General features: G+C 46.4%; 1 protein-coding gene across 1 annotated transcript; it reads right to left on the reverse strand.

Moving 5' to 3' along the window:
* Nucleotides 1–219: 219 nt before the first annotated feature.
* LOC103811670 (EH domain-containing protein 3-like) lies at nt 220–12,560 on the reverse strand (the record flags this gene model as incomplete). Its single annotated transcript, XM_009084658.1, has 3 exons — nt 12,334–12,560; nt 5,246–5,422; nt 220–317 (listed from the first exon to the last, which is right to left on the reverse strand). Coding segments are annotated over exons 1-3 (502 nt in total), but the record flags the coding sequence as incomplete, so codon positions are not given.
* Nucleotide 12,561: the final 1 nt, after the last annotated feature.

Raw genomic sequence — 12,561 nt, forward strand, 5'->3', positions numbered from 1 at the left:
TGTGACACAGGTACTGCTGACTTTGTCAGCAACCTTCCCTGAAAATAATTAAATTCTCTATGGCAGATTAACAATGTCCCTTTGGACTCCATTTGCAAAGTCATGCTGTATCTCTGAGAGGCTGCTGTCTACAGCTTGTATAGTTTGAAGCAAATCTCATCTGGAGTTCCTTTGGTTTTCACTACTGTCATTTGGATAAGAAATAAACTTGGGACTTACCTCTACTAATTCTCTGCTTTTCTCCAGAAAGGATTCCTGGCGTATCAATGACGCTGATGCTCTCTAATACAGGATTAGGTAGCTGGGCACAAACAAACCTGCATGGAAAACAAACGTTTTTAAAAAAAACAAGGCAAAAGGTATTTATAATGTGCTAAACATCACGGGCAGTATATAGGACAAACCAAACTCTGATCTTGCAAGTCTTCAGATGGAGCGTGGAGCTACTGTTACTTAAAGAAATGAGAAAGAATCTAGAACTAAGTACTTTTCTCTGACTTTTTTGCTGCTTCTGGAACACGGGTCTCAGTCATGGCCTATGACAGATTTTTTTTATGCAGCCCCCATACTGTGAATTATGAAAACATTTGGATTTTCATTAATGTGCTGTTTAGATTTTAGCAAGAAGTGCTATTTGTTTTTCTTCACTTAAGCATTCCCCTGTAGAGCCCTGAACTCAAGTGAACTGAAATAACTAGGTTTTTAAAAAACATCAGCAATGTTGTAAGACTTTTGTTCTCTTTCAAATCTGGTCTTAAACAGACAAAGTGTGCTATTCTTGCAGCATGGAAATCCTAAAGCATAGGCAGCATAAGACCTCAAGAGGTTGTGCTTAGTCTATTTCCTGCCTCAAGGCAAGATCAATCAGGTATTTGTCTAAAAGTGTTCTTCAAATCCATAACAATACAGACTCACCAACAATTGCTAGGAATTTACTCCATTATTTGATAATCCTAACAGCAAACTCTCTTTTTTTTAAATGTCTAATCAAATTTCCCATGCACAATGCCTCTCAGTCACAAAAACATAGTAGATGTGCAAAATTACTTATTTTCCCCCTTTTGTCACAATGTATACTATTGTCATCCTGCCTCACCTCAGTCTTTCCTCTGTAGAAAACAGTTCAGTGGTTGTTTTTCATTCTTCCTCTCTCTTCCAGTTCTCTCTACCTGCATTTTCAGCTCATTTCTAAATTCCTGAAGACCCTTGCAGCCTTCCTTTGGGTCCTCTCAAACTGCTTCGCATATTTCTTCAGGCATGATGCCACAAGCTGACCTACTCCAGCTGTGACCTTGCCAGTGGTGAGCAGAGCGAATGGACTGCTCTTTATCTCTTACATATGACAATCCTGTTTATGTACCTCAGTGAAATGTTTGCTTTTTCAACAGCAGGATGACACTGTTAACTTACATTCAGTTTGTGATTCACTGCTCCCCACTCTACAGCTCCATTTATGTGTAATTGCTCTTTAGCTAGTTGTTCCCCATCCTGCATCTATGCAAATCACTGCCTAAGAAGAGTCACTTGTGCTTAGTGGGTTGCAGCTCATCTATTTCAGTTGCTAGTAACAGCAAAGGACAGTAAAAGCCTATCCACTTACATGGCTCCCAGTAGCATTTTATGGATAGCCTTTTTGTGACGGCATTCCAGGGAGCTATAAATACGTGTGTGTGTGTGTACATATGCATATTAATAGGGTGGTGTGACATCCAGGATTAAAAAACACTTTGCTGTGGGAGGAAGCAGAACCACATAAAGGATGGGGGTTGGCACAAGGACCACTAGGTGCAGGCAAGCAGACAGGGCCCTGCAGCACTCTCATGAGTGCCTGGTTCTGCTGAAGCCCTTCAATCTCTGAGCTCCTTCAGGCTATACTATAACCTCACCCCAGTTCTTCTACTTGTATGACTCCGAGAAGATTCTGACAAGAGTGAATCCCTATGGATTAAAAGAGTGTCTTCTGTCTTAAGCTGTCAGCTATTTCAGACCACATATTACAGTCTCTCTCTTCCACATCCACAGCTTGGCAGGTGGCAACAGGGTGCATTTCTGAATGTGTAACACCTCATATTAAAGAGGGGGAATGGCTTGATTCCCCTGTTGGGTATCAGACACAGCAGCAGAGAACACAAGGCTCAGGAGGTCATGTTATTCCCCTGTCCTGCCAACCCAGGTTTTTCTCTCCATTGTTACAGCCCAGAGCATTCTTTGTGCTGTAACATTAAATGGCTTGGCCAAAGGGATTTTCCACCAGTTTCTCTAGGAAAAGTACTCCACAGGAGATTTCAGATATAAGGTCACAGGCCAGCATGAGTGAGAGCATTCTGGCTCTGTTGGCAAGGCTGTTAAAGCTGCTGCCTTCCTGCTCTCCCAGCAGAACTGCAGGACCTCAGGGAGCATGACCTAATTCTGCTTGGGGCCATATGAAGGGTAGAATGTGGTACCAAACTAGACTTTCACTACCTCTACAGGCAGAGCACAGGGCTGAAGGAGGAACCTGTTATTCATGATGTCTCCTGCTGTTGACAACACAAAAGCAGGACTGACTCCACCTTAGCTTCCCAAGACAGATTCTGTGGATAGGAGACCTCTTGCAACCTAGACAATGTGAATGAAAGTCAATGGCAGAGATTCCTGATTTTGCTCCAGGCCCTTGGTGCCAAACAAGTCCTCCTGATAATAAGGTGCAACCTGTACTCTCTCTGCTGGGATCTCTCCAGAGACGGGGTTCTGGGGTATGGCCAGCAGAGTTGGAGTGAGGAAAATGAACCCTTCTCTCAATACTCAGGAACCACCTGGGGCAAGGAAAGTCAGACAAGAGACAGGATTCTGCAGAGCTGCTATCCTCCTTTCAGCCCTGGACAGCTTGTCAGCCTTGTCTCTGCCCTATCTTCCATGTATGGGCAGGTGCTCCATCTCCCGGGAACAAAGGGAGGGAGGAGACAGGCTCTAAGTGCACAATTTGTTTGTTGTCTCCCAGCCAAATCCTGACTGTACCACTTTTCCTTTGCTTCCTGGACAGCAGCAGATCCCAGTCTCTGCTGGGGAGGGAGTCCCAGCTAAGGTTAGATTGCTAACTCCTGCTCCTACACTGAGCTCTCCTGGAGCAGCAGGCTCTGCACCCCACAGGACACAGTGCTGTGGGCTGCCACCTCTCAGCTGAGACCAGCTTGGCATGTGTGAATGCTACTGTCTGTGCTGCTCTGCTCCTTTCCAGTGATGCCTATAGTCAAATGTTACCTTTAACCACTCATGGCTAAAGCAGACTTGCCTAAGGCCATTCTTATCTCAGTTCAGAGGAATAGCTCCTTGAGATTAGCCGCCTTCTCCAAATTTCCTGCTCACAGCCCCCAGCTGAGGTCAGGGCCTTGGCATACATATAGCAGCAGCAAGATATTTGTTTCTAGCCAAGAAGCCAGGCCCATAGCAGGACTAAGTGTGGGTGGATCGATCTGGTCCAGTGGGTGCACCAGGACTTATATCCGCTAAATTTCTGGCCCTCTTGAGTCAATTCTTGCATGTGTTTAATTTCCTAATTAGCTGAGCATTACCATCTGCATTTTCAGCACTGTGATGCTCACACTGCTGAGCTAGTCTCCCTCAGCATGTCTTGCTCTGTCAGTTTAGAAATCATCATCCCCCCTTTTTTTAATATCAGCACCACAAAGGCGTTCATTAGCTGCTGTGGCTACTCCCTGCATTGCTAGGAGGACTGCACTTACGCTGCTGCTGAATCACTGCTGTGTCCCTCTGCCCTGCTGTCCTCACAGGCACATGCTTGACTTCTTCCTCAGGAGAAGGAAGAGCAGCAGAAGAATAACAAGAGCACAGCATGATACAGTGAACTAGGTTAATGGATGCAGGGATCTCTTGCTGTATTAGGAGCAAATTGCATTCAGAACACATCAGTCAGTCCAGTTCAGAAGTGTTTTCCCTCCATGCCTCGTCTGATGTTGCTTCTTTGTGCCAGCTGTGGCACACAGCTTGGCTATCAGCAGAGCTGCTCTGAATGCTCCCTTTATCTACTATCTCCACACTCCAGGAGGAGGCCTGTTATTTTCTTAGGGCAAATTACCTTTCTTGCCTGGTGTGGGGAGTGGGCAATCACCTGACTGAACTACTGTTGGTCAGGTGCAGATGTTCTGGGCCCTATAAAACATTGAAAACATCTCAAAGTCTCTCTGGTGCAGGACCATGTTGATGTATTTGAATGATGGTCCTGTGTAGTGATCAGATCCTGCTTCCAGAGTCATCCTGAGGCACTGTGAGACACTGCAGCAACTCCAGCTAGGTCCCATCAAGGTTCTCCACATGCTTCTCTGCAGGTCCCTTCCCTGTCTCTCTGCAGCCTATGCCAGTGCTCCTGTGGTCAGACCCGGTAGGAGATGCTGCACTCCCTCTGGATAGACACTCTCTAAGCTCGGCAGCGAGAAAGGGAGCCAAAGCCCAGCCCAGCTTTCCTGGCTGTTCAGCTGAGCAGCTGCCATGTTTCCAGTGTCTCCCACACTGTTACCAGGGAAGGCATCGATGATGGGTGTAGTCAGTTTGTTCCCATCTGCCTGCTGTAGCACAGTTTGTGCTCATCTAGGATATGGGTGTGTGCTGCTGGCTTCCTGCAAGGCCTAGATCCAAAGCTCGGTATGGTGGGGCTAGATCTAGGGGATGGAAAGGTTAAATGCCTCGTGTCACACAGCCACTGTCCAACCCCCCTGCTACTGTTTTTCAGGGGAAAGGCATTATTAGAGCTGTCATCAGTTTGCACCTGAGGTTATGTGTATTGGAATTGAGAGAGACTGGTTTTGTTCCAAGGGGGATATTCACGAAAAGATGTGCATATTGTGCTGGTTACACATCTCTCCTGACTTCAGTGGCTACATCTGGTTGGACTACTTGGTTTCAGGAAACCAAACTGAGTGAGAAACGGAAGAAGCTAGAAATACTAAAGCAAGGGAGAGCAAGTATAATGGAGAGACGCCTCTAGACTCCTACAGGATGAGCTGAACAGGCTGTGATGACGTTTCTGTTTTGTTTGTTCAAGTAAAATGAAGGTTTGCCCCACTTGAATTTGCTCATCAGCCCTTCAGTAAGTGATTTATGTGCACCTGGTAGGACTGGAATGGCTTTGCATCAGCCATATGGATGGGAGGAAAAGTAGCATCATGTCTTATCCCTTTAAATTACTAGCTGTACTGTTCATTAGGTTCTAGCTTTACTCTCCAGAGCCAGTAAGTTCTTGAGTACTGACCTGTTCAAAAAGGCATTGCCAAAGGCGTTGAGTTTCCTGAACGGTTTTTTGGGATCCACCACCAACGCATTACCAGGAACAATTCCTTCCACATCTCCTTGCATAACTGCTATAAAGGAGTCAGTTGTAGGCTCTGGTCCAATCCTCATCCCTGGGAAATCCTGCTCCAGCAGGTACCTGTAGGCAAAAAAAACAGGGTGTGGGCATGAGACATGAGCTGTCTAAGTCCTAAATGAGTTGTGCCAAAGACTGCAGTGCAATTATGAAGCTCAGGAGCATGGATCCTGCTGAGACTATTTTTAGCACTGTCACTGAATCGTTTGATAAATGTCATGGTAGTTTTTCTACTTAGGATCTCCACATTTGAAGCTTATTTCAGGTGGATTAAGAAATTGAGATGATTATAGCTGCTGGGAAGAGATTCTCATCATGTTGCATCATTTTATGTACTTCAATCCTCAAGACATTTGGAACAGACTTAGCACAGCAAAGTAAAAACAGCAGTCCACTGCAATCACAGAGTTAATCCTGAAACCTCACTGGCCTTTTGTGCCAATATCAGTTAATTCACTGCTGCTCATTTCAGCAGACTCATCCAACTAACGTGCTTAGCCCCCAGTCCAAATCGACCATTCAAATGCCAGCTTCCTCCGTACCTAACTGCTGAAGGCTCAAGTTTCCCTCCTTGTGAGCTTCAGCAATGTAGCTACAGGTCTGCACTACAAGCTGCTCAACCATATTGAGCATTACACTCGTGGGTGGTGGAGTATATTCCAGTATTTGTTATTAAGCTGAATAGCACAGTAAGCACAGCATTCTTTATTATTTCCTAAGCCACTGGCAGCCTCTCTGAAGGTACAGTTTGGCAAATTTCAGTGAAAGATAAGTTACCCATGGCAGGCTGCAGGACTTCGAGACTGACCCTGGCAGCACATCCTGACTTACTCTGCCAAATTCAGGGTGGGTCAGTGGTGTATGCATGGGATAGTTCCCTCTGGCTCATGAAGGAGCCAAATGCCATCACTGAGGTCAGGTCTGTGTTTGTGTGTAAGCAGAAAACATGCCACCTGCTGATCCTGTGCTGATGATTAAGACCACTGTGTCCACATGGCTTGCAAAAGGTAGCTAGAACTGGTCTAGCCCTCAGGTGTCAGAGATAAGTGACAAGTGATAAGCTCTGGATAGTTACATAAAGAATAAAGTGACTACCAGATTATGGAAGTTAGTATACTAATACTGTGTTGCTTGTTGCCAGAAGGTAGCTGGCACTTCCTCTTCTATTGCTTTAACCTAATCTTTAGTAGGTAGAAAGTAGAAATAGAAAGATAAATACAGAATTGCTGTGATATCAAAATTAGATTTATGGGGATGTGGAAAAGGAAATGGTAGAAAGGCTAAGGAACTTCCATGATTGAGACCGGTGTTTAACAACCAGCATTGGTTCACTCAGCTGAGTCTTATCAGAGAGGTAAGTCCCTGTGTAAGGGACTATAGGACCATTGGCATGAAGGCTTGTGACAACTTTTTGGGGTCTCTGCTTTCGCCATCATTTTAACAGAGATAATCATTATCCAGTGTTTGAGGAACAACAACAACAAAAAAATAGTGCTTGTTCAGACAGGCTATTTACTGACACCACATCAGCAAATGTGTCTTCAGTTCCCAATGGGCAAGGTCAAATCAACTGGATCTAGAGATAAAACAAGCAAATTCATACCCAGGACATACTATAAGTCAGTTCTACTTATCTGGCTTGGTACATGTTAATGGAGAGAATGGCTGCAGCAAGACTAACTCCAGCAATGATACCCCTAATTCCCTTAGGAGCTCCTTTATTCATGTATTATAATGTATTTTCTTATATCTGCTGCCTGAAGCAATTTCCATGTCGTGCTCACCAGAATGCCACAAGAAGTGACTCTTCATAATTGCAGCAACTCTGAGATGCAACAACAGCTGTTTAGCAGCATCCAAAAAACTGAAATAATCCAGGAAGGATTCCAGGAAGGGAACAGCCCTCTGACCTCCTATACTAGGGTGGATACATCCTATCTATCTCAACCCCATACAGGGGTTTCTCACATTTTCCTACAAAAGTGAGTCATTACTTAACAAAAGCAGATTGCAGCTAGTGCTGATGTGTGCCACCTCCCTCGCTGGTGACCACAAAACACCTTCCAGGCAGCTACAGTAACTTCTCTCTAGCTTGAAACACCCCAGAACAAGGAGAGGCTATTTGTCTCCCACCAAAAGCTCTGGGGACTATCATATGAATGTTTTTGACTCCATTCCCGGGAAAGCTCTTTACACTGGAACAACCATTTGCTAGGTTAGAATCCACATGGCCAGACTCTGGAAACCAAGCTCATGCCTCCTGGATGGCAATCGAGAAACTTTGGCCCCCTAAGGACATTGCTGCAATGCAATGTCTGAAGACATTGCAAGTGGCTTTTCTCTGCTCCCGCTTTGTACATCATTTTTCATCTGACCTAGATATATTGAGTGATATACAGATGGGAATTCACAGAATCCATAGAAATGAAATAAGTCTTTGTGTTCTCCCCTTGCAAATACTAGAGAGAAAAGAAACAGACAGTGATAACTGCCAAATGCAACAAGCCAAATGTTTTTGAGAAACACCCCTTACTCCCAAAGTCAGCCTGCAGCCTGGCTGTAACAACCACCTGCTTGTTCTTTTTACAGGTTTGAGATGCATATATAATATGACAGCTTTTGAGCAGCAGTATAAAAAAGCCCTGGGGGATTGGTTTGTTATTTATAGACAAAGCTTACAAGAAAGTCTAAGCGAAAGTCCTGCATATAATAGCCTCCAGACAGGCTGCTTGAAAGAATTTTATCACAGCTCCACTCAGCTAACATTGCAAAGCATTTCTGCATTTATTTCTTGTATAAAACTTTAAAAAAATACAAACCAAAAAAATCCCAACAAAAGCACTCTCATACAGAAGTAGCCACAAGCCAATGTTAATTGACTTAATGCGCAACAAGTGGTATGAAATCAGAGAGATAAAGATTTGCACTGCCCACTATCATAGCATCTATTTTAAGTAAGGCCTCTCTGGAAGCTTCGGGTACATTGTGCAGCAGGGTGTCGCCAGCACAAGAATCTCATTGTACTCAGAACAAATATAAGGGGTTTTATTGACACAGTCTGGTGGGGGGGGAAGGCACTTCTGCTCGGCAGTAACACAGACTGCCTTGGCTACCAGAGGCAAGTGAGAGAACGCATGCAGTTGTCACATTTGTGGGGATTTCTAGGAAAGAAGAGCAAACAATAGCTGTGGAAAACACCAACCACCAGCAAACCATTTCCCCTGCCAGTGCTACATGCCTTATGCTGAGCTGCTGAACACCTTTCAGAGGCCTGGGGAGTGACCTCCAGCCAGGTTAGGGAAGTCTGCAGAGTGCCCCAAGCAAGAGACTGAATGGGTTTTTCTTATGACCTATCTGCTTTTTAGAGCAGTGGCTGGAAGCACCATGCTGCTTGCCCATTTCAAGCCTGTTCCTGATAAGGGACAAGGGCAGGAAAGGCACATTAGTGCTAATCTGACATGGAGCACCCTTTCCCAGGAAGGTTTGGAGCAGCACATGGGACAGGCGCGAAGATGCTGGGCTCCTCGGGCAGGAGTGCTGCAGGATGTGGGGGAAGGGGCTGGTTGCCCGTGATGAGTCATGCAGGAGCTCTGCAGGATGCTGCTGTGTGTGGCAGCAGAAGGGATGCAGAGCTGGAAAACGAAGAAGGGCAGAGCAGGAGGCAATGGTGACAACTGCCCAGTGCAGGCAGAGATGACAGGCTCAGGGCCACAGAGGGAGGTCACACCAGAGCTCTGCGTGTAGCCTGTGACAAACAGTGTGGAGAAGCCGGGACGTGTAAATGATTAGCTGTAGGAGGAAGGGGTGGCTACACCAGAAAAGCAAGCCATGTTGACAGTTAGTAGGGCTCTGGCAGGCTTGTTTATTTTATTAGCAGGATGGCTGGACAAGAGCCAGGATTATTTTTAGAAAAGACCACGGAATCTAAGTTAATTAGGAGAGCAATGTTCTGTCCTGCACTCCCACCCTCTTACAGGAAACAAAAAGCAATAACATTATAAAGACAGGCTACAGTGACATCCTGCTGTGGCTGTCAGATAGACAGGTAGAGGTGTTGCCTTGCCCTAACCATCACAGCCTTTCAGACTCCAGCCCTGTGAAAAAGCCTCAGCCAAACATATGCTGAGGAGAGAAATGGGAGTGAGCACAAAGGGATGATACAGCAGGAAGCAAGAATGAAAAAGCTCAGTTAACAATGCTGCACCTTTCACATTGCAGAATAAGGCTCAGTTCTGTGTCCCTGTAAGAAGAGAGAACTGCCTGGTTCTACTGAAAACAAGCCAGTGGGTCTTCCAAGACCAGAGGGTCTTGCTTCACTGGCTTTGACCCACACAACTCACCTCCCTCTTCCCTGGCTCAGCCTCTTGGAGTGTTTCTCACTGCTGACCTTGACTGCCTTCTTCCTTTCTGCCATCAGCTCCTGAGAAGGGAGCAGACTCACTGCAAGATACTGCAGTTTAGGTGCTTCAGAGCCTTCTATTTTTTTCTTGTTTCACCTCAGATACCCCAAGAATAATGAAAGATGTTTGGAACACAGAACTTCCTTAGGTAGGTGACTAAGGTTCTTTACCCTTTTGGTTTTTTAATGATGTACTGGGATTCAGGTGAACTGGGACTGAGTTCATTCCCCATATGTGTTTAGCGGCAGCAAGTCATCTCTCTAAATTGCATGGCAGTACAAGCAGGATGCAATTTAAGAGTGGAATTGATATATAAGGATAACACTAATTATCTCCTGTCTTGACAAGATTATGGAAGGAATGACTAGAGACTATTTCTTGCTTCACTCTACTGCTAAGACATAATGGTTGTCTCCCCTCCCACTCCCCTACTCAGTCCTCTAACTCCTCCCTGATCTCAGTTTTAGCTCCCACTTGCCTTCCCACAATTACTCTGGATGCTAATCTGGTGCTTATCCCAGCTCTCTAATGACCAGTGCCTTCAAGCTCATGCTGGAAGCCTATCACGAGCACATGTGCTTTACTGGCACCTCCTGCCTTTGACTGGGAACATATTGGAGCAAGAGACCCTCAGACTCCTCTTACTATTAGAAGCCCTGGGGTTCTCCAAGAGTTCTAAAGTTTCACTTTCTTATGCACTACTTCATACAGAAAACACTGCCTCCCTAGGTCTATTTGGCTCCCCTGTTGAAGCAGAAGCTCCTGGTCACTTTGGCTTGACCACAGTATTTGGGTAGGCTCATCCCAGCCCTGTGGCCGGAGAAGGCTGGGAGAAGAGGACAGAAGAATGAATGAAATGGAATGGTCAGAGAGGTGCAGATCTGCTTGCTGAGAGCAGAGCAAAGAGGTTGCTGCCATCCCACAGAAGCAAAGGCTCAATCTTCTCCTTTTGCCTGGAACATGCTTTAGGCACCCAAGCTTCTTGCAAAAGGAGCAGAGGCTTACAGAGAAAGGACTTGACTGAACAGAGAGGGGCAAAACCAGGAAGACTCTGCTAACAACAGCATGCAGGTGACACTTCAGGGAAACACTGATGTTGGCAAGCCAGAGAGAAGAATTAGGAAGAGATGCTCTAGTTACACAGCCAGCAATATCAGAAACTCAGCAACCTCCTTGTGTTCAGGCAAAGTTCTGCTCTGAGTGTCTGTAAATCCAGTTGAGAGAAAAACCTTTTCAAACAGGCTTGGTACCAAGTCACCAAACAAAGATCTGTGGTGGAACCAGACTACTATGCTATCCAAGCTAGCTTCTCAAATTTTTAGAGCAGTAACTCCCCTTCCAAACATGTGCCAAATGCTTCTTTGGGTCATTCACACCCCTACACCGCCTACCTGACTTGCTCACATGAGAAAAGCCTTTTTACTCTTAAATTTTGTCTCCCAGGTGCACAACAAGGTAGCAGAAATGCATTCCCTTCTTGGCTCCTGGCTAGGAGATTTAGCAGTAGGAATATTACAGCACATCAAAGGAGCCCCTGCATTTCTCAAGGTCACTCCTGAAGAGGTACAATCAATTTGATTCACCTCCCTCTACTCCCCACAGCTCCCTCCTCCACCAAGAAATACTGGCAGAACAAAGGGCTGGCTGCTCGTGGCTTCAGTCCAGATTCATACTGGGGTAATTCCACAGATTTCAACACAGCCACACCAGAAAAAAAGGCTGGAATTTAACGCGTAGCTTATGAATCACATAGGAAACACAGACAGCACAGCTATGATCCCAAGAGAAAGGCTGTTGCAAGTTGAGCTAGCAGTATGGCTGAACAGAGTTTAACCCTCTCTGTGACAGTTTCACATCAATGAAATGAAAGAGCTGCTGGCAGCTGCACCTTCTTTACAGTTAGAAAGGAACTTGCTGCTCCCAGCATCTTGACAGTGCAGGACAGTTAAAATAGGGCTCTGCTTCTGGAGCCCTGAGGATGAGCAGGTCTCTTACACACAGCCACACACTTCTCTAAGTGAGTTCTGAGCATTGCCTCAGGGCACAGCGCAGAGAAAGGCAGACAGACAGAAGTGTGAGACAGACCACTGCAAACCCAAGCACCTACTTGGAGGCTCCCGAGGCCACAGGTTGCCCCACCACCCAAAAGCTACATCAAGCTGAAAAGAACCACTATTGTCAGGGCCACCCTGCCCGAGCAGCCACGGGAATATCCCGTGTGGGGCTTCCCAAAGCCTTTGCACTTTGAACGGCCAAGTGGGCCCCGAGTGACTCACACCTCCACACTGATGCCCTGCCTGAACTCCTCAGCCCTGCCCTGGGCTACTTTTTGCCACGTCGGTGTTTCATGGGACATCTTACACCACCACCCTGTGCTGCCAAAGGAACGCTCCGAGTTTGACTGGAGGCGACTTTCCAATGAAAAGCTGTTGTCAGGCACCAGGGGCGCGACACAGGGAAGAGAAGGGGGATCTAGACCTAGCGCAGGTAGCAGTGACAAGTTCTGCCCCAGCAAAGCCCATGAGAGCGGAGGGTGCAGACTGCGAGGGAGAGAGGCAGGTGTCTGTTCCTTACCTGATGAAGGTGGTCTTCCCGGTGGAGTACTGCCCCACGAGGAGCACCATGGGCTTGTTGTCGAAGTCGGCATCTTCCAGGGCCGGCGAGTGGAACTCGTGGAACTTGTAGTGCTCTTCCAGGGGCAGCAGCTTGGTCTTGTACAGCTTCTTCAGGCCCTCGCTGACCGTCTGAAACACCTCGGGGTCTTTCCTCCGACGGTCGTCGGTGCCCAGCCAGCTGAACATC

The sequence above is a fragment of the Acanthisitta chloris genome, unplaced genomic scaffold (assembly GCF_000695815.1).
Source record: "Acanthisitta chloris isolate BGI_N310 unplaced genomic scaffold, ASM69581v1 Scaffold45191, whole genome shotgun sequence".
NCBI classification, from domain to species: Eukaryota; Metazoa; Chordata; class Aves; order Passeriformes; family Acanthisittidae; genus Acanthisitta; species Acanthisitta chloris.